The 16,555-nt window shown below is 37.0% G+C and overlaps 1 protein-coding gene across 4 annotated transcripts; it reads right to left on the minus strand.

Moving 5' to 3' along the window:
• Nucleotides 1-6,431: 6,431 nt before the first annotated feature.
• On the minus strand, nucleotides 6,432-16,499 carry NKIRAS2 (NFKB inhibitor interacting Ras like 2). Of its 4 annotated transcripts, none has more exons than XM_032235436.1 (4): nucleotides 15,282-16,499; nucleotides 11,921-12,017; nucleotides 10,630-10,703; nucleotides 6,432-7,779 (listed from the first exon to the last, which is right to left on the minus strand). In XM_032235436.1, exons 2-4 carry the CDS (start codon nucleotides 12,012-12,014, stop codon nucleotides 7,540-7,542), a joined length of 408 nt encoding a protein of 135 aa, XP_032091327.1. In that variant the 5' UTR covers nucleotides 12,015-12,017; nucleotides 15,282-16,499; the 3' UTR covers nucleotides 6,432-7,539. The 4 variants fall into 4 exon arrangements, with proteins under 4 accessions (XP_032091327.1, XP_032091325.1, XP_032091326.1 ...); XM_032235434.1 differs by having other exon boundaries at nucleotides 10,450-10,703; nucleotides 15,282-15,795; XM_032235435.1 differs by lacking the exon at nucleotides 15,282-16,499 and adding an exon at nucleotides 11,148-11,235 and having other exon boundaries at nucleotides 10,450-10,703.
• Nucleotides 16,500-16,555: the final 56 nt, after the last annotated feature.

Here is a 16,555-nt window from a genome sequence, read left to right on the forward strand (position 1 = left end):
AATTGCTTTCTTCATCTGTAGAATATTGTCATAAAACTGTTTATGCTTTTTTGTGTTGAATAGTAACTGCTTCCTAAGGCAGTTACCTTCTGGAGGAAAATATGCAAACCTGCTCAGAATTCAACTAACACCCACATAAAATTGCTGTATATTCACCAAACCTCTGTTTCCAGCTGCTCTTAAAGGTACTTCCTAAATACTGTACTTTCCAATCTGAAACACTCAGTTTGTAGCTGAAAGAAATTTTGCTAGATTGCACTAATTTGTTTAGCTTGCTCATTTCATTATAGGTTTTGTAAATATGGTGGCAGTTTCATTTCAGGGGGCATGGTAATGTTACTTCATAATTCCAGCAGTTTTCTGCAAGTAGGCTGGTGATAGAAAAATAACTCTCCGCAAATAATATTTGACAAGAGGCAAAGAGAGGCAGAAATGGGAATAGGAACAGCTATAGAGAACTCAAAGTTACCAGATGTCATCATCTAATAACACCACTTAACATTTCTCTCCCTTGGCTTTTCTCCCCAAGCATAAAATAGAATCTTTCTTTTGCTTTTAATCTCAGCATCTCAGGATTGCGCAACACCTGCCCAGATGAATCCCCAATAATCCTGAAACTATCTGAAAATATTGGGAAATATTCTGTCAATTTAGCCCAGAGAGCTTCAGATGGGAAACTATTGCCATAGTTAGCTATTTCTAACTTTTCCGGGTTCCAGTAAGATTTATAGCGCCATCCTGTGCATGCTTTCCGAGATTCATGTTAAGTTCAGTGCAGCTTCTGATTCCGTAATTTTGTTTAGGATTACAGCCTTGGCAAATGCTGGCTTAAATTACAGCAGGAAAAGTGGATGTGGGTAGATTAAACATTATAGGAATTTGCAAGGAAATCTATGCTTGAACCAGAGAATTGAATCAAACCAGGTATAGAGGACTCTAATGCTTATGATAGATTCATTTCAAGGTTCTTGCCAATGTTCTCTGTTGTTTAATGTTAGTCTGCTTCAATTTCCCTCAAGACTGTGCTGCTTCATACCAGGCATATTTTCATAATACAAGTAATTAAAAGAATAGGAAATGTATAATTATTTTTTTAAAGTGCCTTATTCAATTGGGCAGATTTTAAAAAATGATTGCAAAAACAATGTGCTTCCCCCTCATTCTCGTATCTTGTGTATCATCTATACAGATTTATGCATATTTAGCTAATAAGATTCTGTAATATGGTAGCAATATTAGAGATGACCTTCTTATAACAAAAAATATTTGTCTTGTTCTGCATGAAATACATTGTGATTAGGTTACTATCTCAGCTGCTACTGCTAATATTATTCTATCTGTATAATAAGATGGAAATATTTTACTGGGCTTATAGGTCATTTTAATTATTATTGAGTCCAAGAGGCATATTTACCTGACATTTGTAAATCAGATTCAAACATATGGATACAGTCATAAAATCAGAAACATATTAATGTACATAAATACTAGGTGTATTTATTATAGTAATTTTTTTAAAAAACCTAAAGGATCTTAACAATACCCAAACTGCCAAAGCCAGCCAAATTTTAATGGTCTTCTTAAAAGCCAATAAAGTAAGAGCTATTTGACTTTTTGGGGAAATATCTCTATGTTCATTTAAAAAAATAAATAAAACTTCAGTGTTATATACTCAATATAAATATGTAAATAATTGCAGCAGCTACTTGTTTGTGCTATGTAAATCACATTCAGGTAATCAAAAAGGAAATTTGTAAATTGGGAAAAAATGGTTTTCCTTCCCTGCTAACTTCTCAGATAGCCAAAGCACTATAGACTAAAGAGAGAAATAAAATTGGTTGGTGGGGTGGGACCCAAACCCTTAATAAGTAAGGATGTTGCATTTCTTCATGTAGTGAGTTATTGATATTGCAAAGGACTAGTACAGGATTCATCCTTGGAATGTGACTGTCCTGTTTTCCAGCACTAATTTCATTGTGATTCTAGAGATGAGCCCCAGTTAACCCTAGCAACTCTGAGCAGAATTTAGAGGAACATCTTGCTGTGAAACATCAACACGTCTAGCTAGAACAGGTTTTTTGTTATAGATTCCAAAACATTGGGACTGTAGATTTGTAGTGAATAGACTGGAATAAATTGAATGCTACAAAAAGATTACAGGAATCTGGTTCAGTATGCAAAAGGCTTTTAATAAATGAATGAAATGGGGTCAGGAAGAAAAAGAAAAGATGTGTGGTTTGATTACAGGGTGGACCAAAAGTTACTGAGAGATTATATAGAGAGAAATAATACCAAATCACACTTGGAATAATCTACCTATAAACAGTGCAAAGGACTGTGATAGACTAGTATTTTGTTTGGCATATTAATAAGTTGCAGAAGTACTTTACTCAATGATTCATCAAATGCTTGTTTTATGGATGTGAATGCAGTATTATATTTTTGTGGCATTATCACTGATGTTTGGAGCATAGCCATTTGCAATGAATATAAAATAGTCTCATTTTCTATTTTTGCCATATACATATATAGTTATTTATGGGCAGCTTGATAAAGTGCATGAATCCTATTTTTGTTTACCAAAACAAGCCATTATGCAAAAAAAAAAAAAAAGTGCCAGCTTCACCCTACAGTATTCCATGAAACAAGTCTTAACTTTTCTCCACTCTGGTGATCTAGTTTGACTGATGGAATGATGTTTTCAAAATCCAAGAGGGTCTGAGAGCAGGCTTCTGCTTTAGTTGTGTTGCTTTCTTTGGGATGCTACTGAGTCTTGTGTTTCACAAAAAGATTCTCTTACAATGACCCTGAATGCTGTCTGCAGGATTCTGCTTTACCTTTTAGTGGCCTGGACATGCTACTTGAATATTAAATTACTGTAAAGTTCCAGGCTCCTTATAATGACCTTTATATACATCTTCAACTTACAGGAAATTTTCCATTTATCTGAATGCCATCTTTCTTGTTGGCTGATTTGAGAAATCCTCTGGCCTTTCACTGTGATCCCCCATTTCCTTTCGCATTCAGAGCACTTCTAGGATAGTTGCATTAGCTGTGTATCTCCTTTTTCTGAAACTCCTCATTCTACTGTGTTGAATATTTGACCTATCACTGTGCTTTCCTCCCATGCAGTGGTGCATTGTTTTGATTCTTTTTCCAAATATGTGAACTGGACTGTCTTTTAATAGACTACATGGGGTTGTTTCATACACCTCATTGGAAATGTGCACACTGATGTTGTGGAAATGGATACACAAACACACATTATAGGATACAAGTACACAAAACATGGAGTTAACTCTGGCTTCTTATGACTGTATCATTTATTGTAGCAGATTGCTCTTGAACATTTTATTTCCAAAGAATTCCTTATCAGGTCCACAGAGAGAAAATAGGATTAAAGAAGTAAAATGCTTGCCTTTTGTGAAACAAGAAAAATCTGCATTGCTCAGAACAAGCAGCTTGTAAGGTTAGTTCCAAAATGGCAGGAGAGAAGTACACCTCTGTTAATAGACATCTTACAAAATATCCAGCTTACGTAAATTAAGGCATTCTAGATAAAATTGTGATAAGCCAGAAATCTGCTCTTGATTCTATCATTCAAATCTATTGTTTTTCTCTTCTTTATAGTTCTAGCTTTATCTCAGCCCCTTGTCTCTGAATGTGCTTGCTTTCTGTCCAGTTGGAAGACATTCATCCATCACTTTTCTTCTGTAACCCTCCCCCCCTTCATTGGTGTGCTTCACTGTTCTGGGTGGCAAATTTGGAAAATAGGTCATAAAAGCACCAGTGCACCTTGAACCCTAGTGGTGCTGCGTGTAGTTTCATTGTCTTTCCATTGGCATAGATTTTCCAGCAAACCCTTGGCCTAAATGCAACTGCCCCTCATTCCTTTACTGGCACTAGTGTTTTTGATATATTTGGCACTTTAACCCCTAGAAGCCATTTCTTCTGCTAATAGTACTATAGCAAGAAGCTGCTTTAGGAGCGCAGTGTGGATGCTTTCTTTTATAGCCCTGTCCCTCTGTATCCAAAGCATTAATGCCTTCATATTTAGCATAGAGTATAATATACTCCAGGTAGTGGGTAGGACCAGTCGGCCATAGCTCTTAGTAGTGTGTGTGCCCCCTACTCCCAACCAATTTTTAAAAAGTGATGCGCAACATTTAAACTTTTTTTTAAGGTGAAAAGACATTCAAATGACCTTAGGGACATGGCCAGTATATTGTTTTTCCTCTGCCCGCTGATGATTCAATGTATATTTTGATGTACCATATAAATCTATATATATATACACACACATATACACACACATATATATTATAAAAATGTTGAAATAAAAGTAAAAATATTTTGATAATCAAATTTACTTGATCTCCTGTGTTGCTTGATTGATAAAAACAAACTGTTGGGCTAAAGATCAACGTGTGCTTGATTCAGGTCAATCTTCGACCCTCATAAAATAAAATCCTTCTGGCTGTTGAAAACTAGTCATAATGAGGGATTCTCTACTAATATCCTTGTCATCCCAATTTTATCGGTTAATGACTTTTCTTGAGTGTGTGCCGGGGTGGGGATGGATAGATCTTTATTATGAGCCACTTACAGACACATCCAACTGAGGCATGCTTTATTTAATGCATTACATTTTGTTGTATTTGCACAACACATGCAAACCAAACCAGATTTTGATAATATATATATATAGGTTCAGCTATATAGCTAAAAGTATACAGGCAAAGTATATAGGCAAAGACAATTTTCCTCTGAATTCTCCTCAGGATGTTGCATTTCCTCACAGTTAAGAATTAGTGGAAAAGAAATGACTTATCAATGCAGTAGGAATTCTATACAATATATTTGCAGCGAATGAAAATTATAGAATAAATTGACAGCTCCCATTTATTTCTAGTAGCTTTGTTTAGAATAGCTTTTGGGTCCACTGCACTCTATTTAAACATGTACTTGAATACCAAGGAAGAAAGCTCCAAATACTGTTCCACCTAACCCAAATTTATTTTACCAGAACTTAAGGTAATCTATTGAACCCAGGCCTTGGAGCTAAGGCAGTTTGGAGTTCTTTTTAGATCTGTATTGTTAACAGACAATGGACATCTTGACTGATTCTTATCAAAGGAATATATTTCAGGCCAGTCCACTGGTCAATGTCTGATCTCATCAGTTTGCTACATTTAGTCTCTACGTTTAGCTCAGAACTGTATTTTCCAGAGTCCTTGATGATCTCTTTGTGGTCTTTGCTTAAGTTTGCAATTGATAATCATTATACCTCTTACAGAATAGAACACCAGATCCCTACATGCCATCTTTGACCTTCTAGAGGCAGTAAGAGAAGATAAGCATGCAGAGGTATTCTTGCTATGTGCCCACACAAATGCATGCCAGCTGAGTTTTCCATAAACTAGCTTGGCACACAGACAAACAACATGTTGCTCTAGCCAACGTTTTTTTCAATTGCGGCATGTGTTTGCAAGTAAGAAATGGTAGCTAGAAGGGAAGGCCATGTTAGTTCTTTATTCGGCTCTTAATTATTTACCCTCCACACACAAACACATTTTCCCAGTCTGGCTCCTCAATCAGAAACAAAATTAAAATGTTATGAAAAAAAACTGGTAATAAACAGGAAGATCAAGTATCTCCTGTTGCCCCTCTATTTCCTTCTGCACTGTCTCTTTATGCAAATTAATTTGTTCTCGTGGTTTCTCTATGGTTTAGCTACAACGAGGTAAGTCACATGAGTATGATGGGCATTACTTCAGAATACAGTACAGGTAGCCCTCAATGTATAACCATTGATTTAGTGATTGTTTGAAATTACAACAGCACTGAGAAAAGTGATTTGTGACCATTTTTCACATTTACCACTACTCATCCCCAGTCACATGACCAGAATTCGGTCACTTTCATATGTATTTATAAGTGGTCCTGGAGTCACGTGATCACCTTTTGCGACCTTCTAATAAAGTCAACTGCAGTGATTCGCTTAACAACTACAGCAAGAAAGGTTATAAAATGGGGCAAAACTCACATAACTGTATTGCTTAGCAACATAAATTATGGACTCAATTGTGGTTATAAATTGAGGACTACTTGTATTGCAATGTAACACAATTTTTATTCTTATTCCAACAATGAGTTGTATTTGCTGACATTGTGGCACTTATAGATTAATAGACATTTTTCTTTAACATTCTTTTTGCAAATACGTAAGATTTTTTTAAGGTTTAATTTCTTTCACAAAGACCTTAAATGGAAAATAATTATCTTTGAATTTTTCAAAAACAAATATTTTGCTAATAACAATGCCATTTTTGTCCAATTTAAATCTTTCTGTTTAAATTATCTTCCCAATCCCCTCTCCCTAATCTATACTGGAAAAACTGGAAAAATAATTATATTCACATTGATGTTGGGAAAGCTAAAATACATTTTTTTTAATTTATTGGTGTCATCTATTCTGACTGGGACACTGTGTTCTGTATTGTATTCAATAAAAGTTGATATTCCACAAACAATTCAGAGCAGTGTAGAATCTGTTTTTAATCTGCACTTCCAAGAGTTCATAAGCAACTAACATAGGTATCATTTTTCAATGCGTTATGGAATAACATTACTCTGAGTTGAATCCATTTTATCATGATATCAGTTATATAAATTGTTACATCCATTATCCAAATCAGGAACACAAGGTCACAATGTTTGGAAGAGACATTCACAAAACAATCAAGATCAAATCCAGATCAAGGGAATTAATGATATATAAAAGATCACTAAAAACTATTATTCTCACATTTATTTTTTGTTGATCAATAATGTGCTTTCCCACAAGTTTCTATTTGTATGTTTCCTCTTCTCCACAACTTGGTATCCTTATAAATGTGCAGTTAGCGTCTAAAAAAACCATTTTAGAATCTGCTAATTCAGGAACATGGAAGATGGTGGATTAACTTGGCCAAACGGGCTCCAATACTGAACTGAAGGAACATTCCATTATTATTTTTACTCATGTTGCTATATCCATGGCTCATCCCTCCCTTTTCCACAACCTAGGAGATATTTCTGGTAACACTGGATATTTCTATCATGCTACCCTTCAGGGTCCAAATCAAGAATATACATTAGTACCCCTAAAATCTATTTTCAGATTTAAAATGTGGGTTCTTTAAACAATAAAAAAAACAAAATGAGTCTGAGTAAAAGAATGTTAAAAACCCAACCTTTAATGTCGTTTATGTCAGGTTGACAGTGTATTTAATACACTAGGCACTAGACATATGCAGGAACTACCTGCTCGATTTTTTAAAAATTATTATTTTGTGGAAAATGAAGAAAAAGTTCTACATTCCTGCTTTGGATTTGGAAAGTTCTTTTTACCAAAACAAAAACAAATGACATAGAGATAGGAACAAAAGAAGTGCCTTTATCTAGTATCTGCTACTAGTTTGTGCTCTGTGGCAAGGCCAGCCCTGCCCTACATGCATACGTTTTTGCCAGCAATAGTGAGTCCAGCACCTGTGGGTTTCATCCATCCACAGAACCACTGCTTTTGTTCTTGCGGCTGAGTGGGAAGGTGGACTTGCTCTGTGGCTGTGTCATTTTGCTCGCTAAGTAAACAAAGGGGTCAATGAGACTCCGACGGTCAGCAACTGAGATTTCCCACAGTTTTACTTTCTCTGCCTTTGCCCAGTGTTGGGCTATATCGTGGTCCACACGGCGTTGTTCCTGCAAATCACATTTGTTGCCTAAGACCACAATAGTCACCTATGAAGATTGGAGGAGAGAGAGAGAGAAAATCTAGTACAATGTCAAATGCACAAAAAGCTCCAAATCCCAAGATGCTCTTACATAAATTTTATTAAAGAATAAAAATTATGAAAACGTAATACAAAGTAAAGAAAGAAAAGGACCAAGAAAGGACAAAAGAGCAAAAAGAAAAGATAAATAGAAATAGAAAAAGCTTCTGATTTCCTTTGCAGTAAATACAAATATGACCACCTAGTTATCTATGATTATTAAAATTTTTAGATTATGTACTATTTTTAACAATCAAAACCTCGAATCAAAAGCTGACTTTTTCTGTTTCATGGAAAAAACTATAAGGGGTTTTAGAGGCAGCGATAAATGTAAATAGTCTTTTCTCTAATCAAGGTAGTCAGTTTAGCCATTGCTGCAAATTCCATCATTTTCACCATCCATTCCTCCATTGTGAATCAAATCCCAGGATGCTTATGACACAGTGGAACAAGGCCACCCAGGATATTCGGATGCCTGAGTCAAGGGAAAGCATTCTTTCCCCTTCAGACATTGATTTGTCAGCTGAAGATTGCTTCTAGAAATACAACAGGATGGGTCCTTCAGTGCACTTAAAAATAATCCCAGCATGCTTGCTAGTGCCCCCCCACAACCCCAATATGCCATCCCTGCTTCTTACTGCTCTTTTGTGCCTGCCAGCCAAATTGTCTGCCTTAGGGTTCCATTTATATCATTCTCTGAAAGACTTGTCCTCAGCAACTGTAGCATTTAGCTGATGTTGGTGGATTTAAGAAAGCTAAGTAGGGTTGGAACTAGTTAATATTTGGATGGGAGACCACAAGAAAATCCCAGGATTTTGGATTTGACTGAGAATGCAAAAAGGAAAGAAAAAGGGTCCCATTAAGATACAATGGCAAATCATTTCCACATTATTTGCTGAGTTTGACCAAAGAGAGAGACTTATGTGACCATACAATCACACACCAACATCACACAGATATTGTGACAGGAGAGATTATTAACTTCCAATTTTCTGGCTTGATAAAAAGGGACAAGGGGCTAGGAGCTTCTAATGATGGGTGGAAACTCTTGTTTCTAGAATTGGGGTTCTCCCCCCCCCGCAAAGCTGCCAAAAAAAACCCCACCCCACTCTACAGGCAGCCCTTTTTAATGGCCACATTTGGGATCAGCAATGCAAGTATTAAGCCAAGTGGTCACCAAGTGAAACAACAACTGTGCTTACCAACTTACGTCAGCTTTTCTTTGCTTTACAGACCTACGAATGTTATACATAATTGGTCACAAAGTTATTTCTTCAATATAGCAGTAGACTTATATACCGCTTCATAGGCCTTTCAGGCCTCTCTAAGCGGTTTACAGAGAGTCAGCATATTGCCCCCAACAATCTGGGTCCTCATTTTACCCACCTCGGAAGGATGGAAGGCTGAGTCAACCCTGAGCCGGTGAGATTTGAACCGCTGACCTGCTGATCTAGCAGTAGCCTGCAGTGCTGCATTTAACCACTGCGCCACCTTGGCTCTTCAGCACTATTATAATTGTGAACAATCATTGTTCAGGACAACTGGTAAATGAGGACTACCTGTACATTTTCTAGGTAGAAAAATAAATTAAGATGTTTGATCGATGTACCTCTCTAAAGAGAATCAGCATAGCACATGACTTCCATAACTTAAACATATAATGTTTTTTGTAAAATAAAGATGTAACTATTATGTAACAATTGTTTCTCCTAAAAAAATGAAAAATGTAATAATACCTTGGAAGACTGGGCAAAGAGATGCTGATGTCTGGCCCCAAGCTCAAAAATAACAAATGGCGATTCTTCCCAGCTGAGTTCTTTATTGTTTCCACATCTACAGGAGAATCTTACCAGGCTGAGGACTCTACTATTTGCATCTACCATATGTTCTGGGAATTACTAGGGAGGGACTGTTTTCACCTTCTTTCTCTCACACAAAATACCTGTCCACTGGAATGGTCTCCTCCCTCTTGGGAATCCACCCAACTACACTACATCAAAGCTGCTTAGGGAACAGTCAGATAAGTTTAATCCGCACCTGCAGACTGGGTGGGGCAAGAGTCTCAAGAGGACTCTCCCTAAGTCATTGAGCTGTGGGTGATGGCAGGCTTTTATGACATGAGGATGCTGAGAGCCAGTTCAGCCTAGTGGTTAAAGCAGTGGTAGTAAACCTGGTCCCTACCGCCCACTAGTGGGCGTTCCAGCTTTCATGGTGGGCAGTAGCTGTAACTGCTTTATAAATTTTATAAAGTAAAGTTATTTCCCTACTTTATAAATCACCATTACTGTGGAACCGGTGGGCGGTTAGAAAATTTTACTACTAATAGAGATACAAAAGTGGGCGGTAGGTATAAAAAGGTTGACTACCCCTGGGTTAAAGCATAAGGCTAGAAGTGAAAGATCATGAGGTCTAGTCCTGCCTTAGCCATGAAATCTGACAGTGACTGACCATGGGCCAGTCACTGTCTCAGCCCAATTCACCTCACAGAATTGTTGTAAGCGAAACAGGAGAAGGAAAATGTGTTGGATATGTTCGCTGCCTTGAGTTATTTGTAAAAATAATACAGGCAATCAGTCACCAACCAATGGTCTACAAATTTCTCCAAATAGGAAAAGCTTCAGAAAATAATTCCACCTACCTCCTTCTTATCCTTGTTTTTGTCTATTTCCTTCTTGAGAATCTCCACTCTCTTGAAAGACTCCTTGCTGTCAATACTGTAAACCAGTACAAATCCATCCGTGCAAGAGAAGCAATGCTTAGGCAACTCCGAACATGGGGAAGCTCCATCCCTCAAACCTCGTGTGTCATAGAAACGCACCTGTTCACGCATATTCCGGTCCGTTTCAATGGAACCTACATAAATGTCTTCCTGGGTTTCAATCATTTCTGCACCTGCAGAGAGTCAATCAGACAATATATAAGAATCTACCAAAAAAAAAAACCCTGAATCCTGCTCCTAGAAAGACCTACACAGGTATCTAGAATACTTTCTGCTAACTGCAACTGCTAAACGTTTAATTATTGTTTCAGTGTTCTTAAGTTACTTCAGCAAGAACATGGAGGAAAAAGTGTGCATAACTGGGAGGCACAATATACCAAATAAAAAGGAAGTTTGATTTGGGGACACAATGTGATGGGCAATAGTGTAAGAGAGATTCAACTCACCATAGTTAGCATGACCACATTAGGTTATCATCACAGACAAACTCAGGGCCTACAATTAATTTCTAGTTCAATCGATCAGGTTAATTCACAGGAATAAGTAAATAATTCTGTATATCATCCCATTGTATGTGCATGTCAACAAACGGGAGCAATTATAAGCAGATAACTTGCCAGTTTGAAATGATGTTTTTCATGCTTTGCCTCAACAACTTTTCCTTAAAATGTCATTATTTTGCCACATGTATTTCTACATCTGTCCCTATATGAATGAAAAATAAATTGGTTGAATTTGCACATTACATTGAACATGCTTTATTAAGCAAACTTACATGTTATTCACGATTCTCAAGGCAACAGGTTTAACTCATATAGGTAGTCTGCAACTTACAACAGTTCATTTAGTGACCATTTGAAGTTACAATGGCATTGAAAAAAGTGACATGATTGTTTTTCACATTTACAGTCAAGTGATCAAAATTCAGATTCACCTTTTGTGGTCTTCTGACAAATCAATGGGAAAGCCAGATTCAATTAACCATGTTCTAACTTAACAACTGCAGCGATTCACATAACAACTGCAGTAAGAAAAAATGTAGAATGGGTAAAAATTCATTTAATAATTAGCAACAGAAATTTTGGGCTCAATTTTGGTTGTGGTAGTTAAGGGCTTCCGCTACATGTTAATAACACCCAAATAAAGCTATTTAATGTTCACACGTTGCACTAAGCCATAGTATGATATGTTTCCTGTAGGCTTAGTATGCCCGAATCCATCAATCTCCTTTGTTAGTCCTGTGTTGTGCCACTCAGCCAACTGTGGTTATTGAAGGAAAAAATCCTAAGCAGATCATGACTTAGCAGTCAATGAAACAGAAAAGCCTAAAATGTATGATCTGGGCAAAATAGCAAAGAAATAAGATTTCCCATTTAATGCCAACACTCACCAACAATATGATTCCCATACAGAAGCTGTTCCAGGATCGAAGTCTTCCCAACTGATGCTTGCCCACATACTACCACTTTGCAACTCTTCCCCATTATCTGGACAATACAAAGAGGAAACAATCAAGAAGGATATACTGAAGATGCGTGGTGAAAACATGCCTAAATGAAGATATATATGCAAACACCACTATTGCTCAAGGCTGGCTTGGGCTGTTCAGAGAAGGAGTCTCACAAATTATAATAACCAGACTATTTTAATCTTAGGCGCTGGTACACTAGTAAAAGACATGAGCAGAACTTCATGGGGCTTTAAAATGGCAAATGCTTGGACAGAGTCAAGCAGAACGAAGAGGAAGAACAATGAATGCATCTGTTATTTGCAAGAAATAGAAAGTGTTTCTTAAGGCTTGATAATTTAATATTTAAAAATAGAATTGAATTTTTTTTCCTGCCATGGTAGGCCCTGTGTTATTCACATATATACTGACCTCAAAGTTTCTCTCTGACAAAAAAGGAATATTAATGAATTTGCTCAGATCTTGATGTAATTCTTTTCTCCATAGTGATTCTCTGCATAAGAATTTCTGATCTGTACTAACTCATGTATCTGGATATACTCATTTGTCATATGGTCTGCATTAATTTGCCTTAGTTTTGGATCTGGTTTTGAGTTGGTGGACTCTGCATTCCAGTGAAATCAAATCTAATTTTATTCTCTCATAGACCAGTAAATACACCAGAGTGACAATTAAGATAAAGGAAAAACATGATTATTCTAAAAATATGTTTTTTTTTAAAGGATTAGAGTTAATATAGTGTATAGTGCAGACTGTAGAATAAGAACATGGCTTGGGTTTCCAGTCAAAATGAAGTAAAGCCTATACATTGTAGGAAAGGGGTCTCCAACCTTGGCAACTTTAAGGCTTGAGGAGTTCAAGTTATAGAATTCCTCAGCCAGCTTTGCTGGCTGAGAAATTCTGGAAGTTGAGGTCCATAAGTCTTAAAATTGCCAAGGTTGGAGACACCTGTTCTATGAGACAGAATCAAGGCAATCTGTCTTTACGCTTCATCTCTAATTTTACTCTTCTTTTATTACTCCTTTGCTTTTAGTCTCTTTACATTTTGTTTCTCTACCCTGCCTGCTTGGTGCCTCTAAATTCCAGTCAGTGCTGGAATCAAACAAGACTTACTGATGCTTTTAGAGTTTCAGAAAGAATCCTTCTGCCCCTTCAATTTTTTCCTGGCATAAACATGATTATCCTAGAAGAAACAGTAACATCTTTCCCTCCTAATCACCCCACATTAATAAGAAGAGAACAGAAAAGTAGCTGAGATTTCTATTAGCACTAATAGCAGTATTGAGCAATTTTAGGGGTGGGTAGAAGGCAGGGTTTCAAAAAATTTTAGAACCTCTTCTATAGGTGTGGCCTGCTTTGTGGGAGAGGCTTGCAAGCCATGTGACTGGATGGGAGTGGCTTGGCAGTCATGTGGCCGGGTGGGAGTGGCTTGGCAGTTATGTGACTGGGTGGGCATGGCCAACTTGTAAAACGTGGTGAAACTCACTTAACAATGCTCTTGCTTAGCAACCAAAATGTTGGCTCAGAAACTCTGGCATTGGAAGCACGCAAGTCTTAAAGCTGTCAAGTTACAAGACCCTTGCACCCCTAACCCTTTAGAAAAAAAAACCCAGAGGTGTTCGAACTTGACAGCTTTAAGACTTGTGGACTTCAACTCCCACTATTCCTCCTCTCGCTCTTCATCTTGATGATGTGTGGACAGGCGGGGGGAGGGAGCTGGAACCGGTTCTAAACCGCATTGTAGATTTGTGGAACCTCTTCTATAGAAGAGGTTAAAACTGGTAGGAACCCACCACTGGTAGGATGGGAATTTCCTTTTGCTTCCTTGTGTTTCTCATTTTAGGCCAAAAGCAAGTCCATTCATTTTTCCTAAGTAATTTTTAAGCCGTTCACACAATGAGGCACATCTAGAAAGAAGCTGCTGTTTACAGTACTATTATGTTAGTTTTAGAAAAGCTACTTGTCTGAAAGGTTGGCCAAAGAAAAGAATAAGTTGAAAAATAAAAATAACATATAAGCAGCTTCCAATATACATTTCTTTTCATCTACAGCTAACATTAAAACTGTAAACCAAAAAATAAATGAAACAGTGATAAGGGGTTTCATGATCCAATCTGGGTTGATAACTGGAACCAGACAGACCCAATTTGAATCCTGCAACTTATCCTGGGCCATGTGTATTTGGCTTCATTCATAAGGGGCTTTCCTCTGAGAATGCAGTGTCCTATCTAATCATCAATATGAATATGTATCCTGTATTATTTGCCTACTCTGAATATTTTTATGAAGGGCCCTTGGTGTTCTCTGAGCTTGGTTGTTTTTTTGCAGATGTTTCATTACCCAAATTAGGTAACATCATCAGGGCTAGCAATAAAATAAGTTCAGAGAACACCATGGACCCCCTCATTTCAACTGTGAGCTACAAATATTATCTTTTATTGGAATATTTTTATGTCTCTGATAACCAAAATTGTACAATGGAACAGGAAAGCTACAGTATCTCCAAGTAATGTTCTTGTTTTTTAGATGGGTGAAAGTGAAAGCCATGTTTACCAATTGGTATTGCTTCTGTGCCACATTTAACTTATTAAAATTTTATGCTACCCATTTTCCCTGTAGATTAACTCCTATTTTCTACATAATTCTACATAACTCACATAATAATTTCTACAATAATTTTTATATGAATGTATAGTATATGATTAAAGTTACATATGTTTAAATATAAATACAAGAATAATTTTAGTCTGTTTAATCTATATTTTCTACAGATCAACCAGGATTTATCCACACCACAAACATAGAGGAATAAATTAGGGAGCACTGGTACAAATTTCCATTGTTGAGAAGAGTTATTCCTTTAATCTTGTGTAGTGCTCAGAGAAATGTATCACACTGCAATGGCAAATGGCAAAATTGCTGTTTCTTACATTTCATGACACTTTGGCTTTTTTATTTGCGCATTAATGGTCTCACAAACAAGGCCTGCCTGACATCTGATAAAAGCCAAGTTGTCAAAAGCCAATATCATCATTTATCAATTAAGCTTCAAGGCACTGCAAGCTTCTGGCGGGTTAGATAAAACTCTAATTAAACAGCTGGTCGCTGCTCCTTAGAGAGGGGACTGGGCTCATTTGCAAATCTATCATAGGTGAAATTAATCGCCGGTACAATTAGCGTGCAAATCCATACAATCGCTATTGCGTTTCTAAAAGCCTGCATTTTTTTCCTTAAAACTCGATTAACAAAAACAAAAAACATCAGCCAATCCAAGGCAACTTACCTTCCCGACCCAGGCACTGCTCTGCAGTCTTCAGCAAAGAAAGGAACCGAGGACCAACAACTCGACTTGACTGAGAGAAAAGACGTACGTGGGAACTGCAGCCCACAGCTCCATCTAGAGCACTGTCGCCAGTGTGATTTACTCTCGTTTGCGATCCAGTTAAGATATTTAGGAAAAGGTAACAGCAGCGCGTTGCAGTCAAACACAGGATGGAAATAAAAAGCTGAGCTCAGCAATTTTGCTATAACCGGGGCTATTTTTCATTTTAAATTTTATGAAAATTATACGATCAAGAGGAGGGCTATCGATCTTAAACAAACGGGGGATATAATGAAAGTAATAAAGCAGTACCTTTTCCCCCTCCTTTTCTCTGATTGAATTCACATATTTATACTAAAGCAAATTTTGTTTGGCAAGAGTGCTGGTAGCAGAAAAATGGGAAATTAGAATAGAATATATTGGCCAAGTGTGATTGGACATTTGTCTTTGGTGTAAGTGCTCTCAGTGTACATAAGGAGAATAAATACATTCATCAAGAATAAAAAGATACAACACTTAGTGATAGTCAAGGTAAATGCGAATAAATACATGTGGGTATTTTGACTGTAAATATGATACCGAAAAATGTTTAAGGTTTGGATATCTTCGGTTGATGCAATGGCTGTGTTCATGTGGCCTTCTTGATTAACTGATCTATGGTTTATGGAATTAACACAATTTTCTGGGTTTCACATAATATGAAGAATGTTTCCAATACACAGGTTTGCTTTGCAGAGCACCTTAGGCTGAAACATAGTTGATTAGTTTTTATTATCGTGCTCATGCAATTAGAGCTGGTGTATTGAAGAATGAATCAATTATTTCTCCTGGAATAAAAACATATCAATGTATGAAATTGTCATTTAGTGCTCTATTGCTAAAGTAACTAAGCAATAAAAAAATAAAAATATAAGCATCTTGCTTTTGTGGCTAGATACCAAAAAATACCCTCTTATAGAATTCCTTCAAACCGTATTTTCCATTCTTATAGCAGAAGAAACCTGCCTATCTATAGATAGAGCTTATTCCTAACTAAGTATAAACAGATTCTGAAAGATTGAAGCACAGTGCTATGAAAAAGAGATCTGAAAATAGACCGGTCCCGACTTCCAGGGTTTTTTTTCTGTATATTTTTGCCTGAAGACAAATGACTATTTCCAACTCCTGTTTGTCCAATACCTAAGCAAAATCGTCCCCCTCCCTTGGAGGACTCGCTTCCCAACCGGAAGTGGCCT

The sequence above is a fragment of the Thamnophis elegans genome, chromosome Z (genome assembly GCF_009769535.1).
Source record: "Thamnophis elegans isolate rThaEle1 chromosome Z, rThaEle1.pri, whole genome shotgun sequence".
NCBI classification, from domain to species: Eukaryota; Metazoa; Chordata; class Lepidosauria; order Squamata; family Colubridae; genus Thamnophis; species Thamnophis elegans.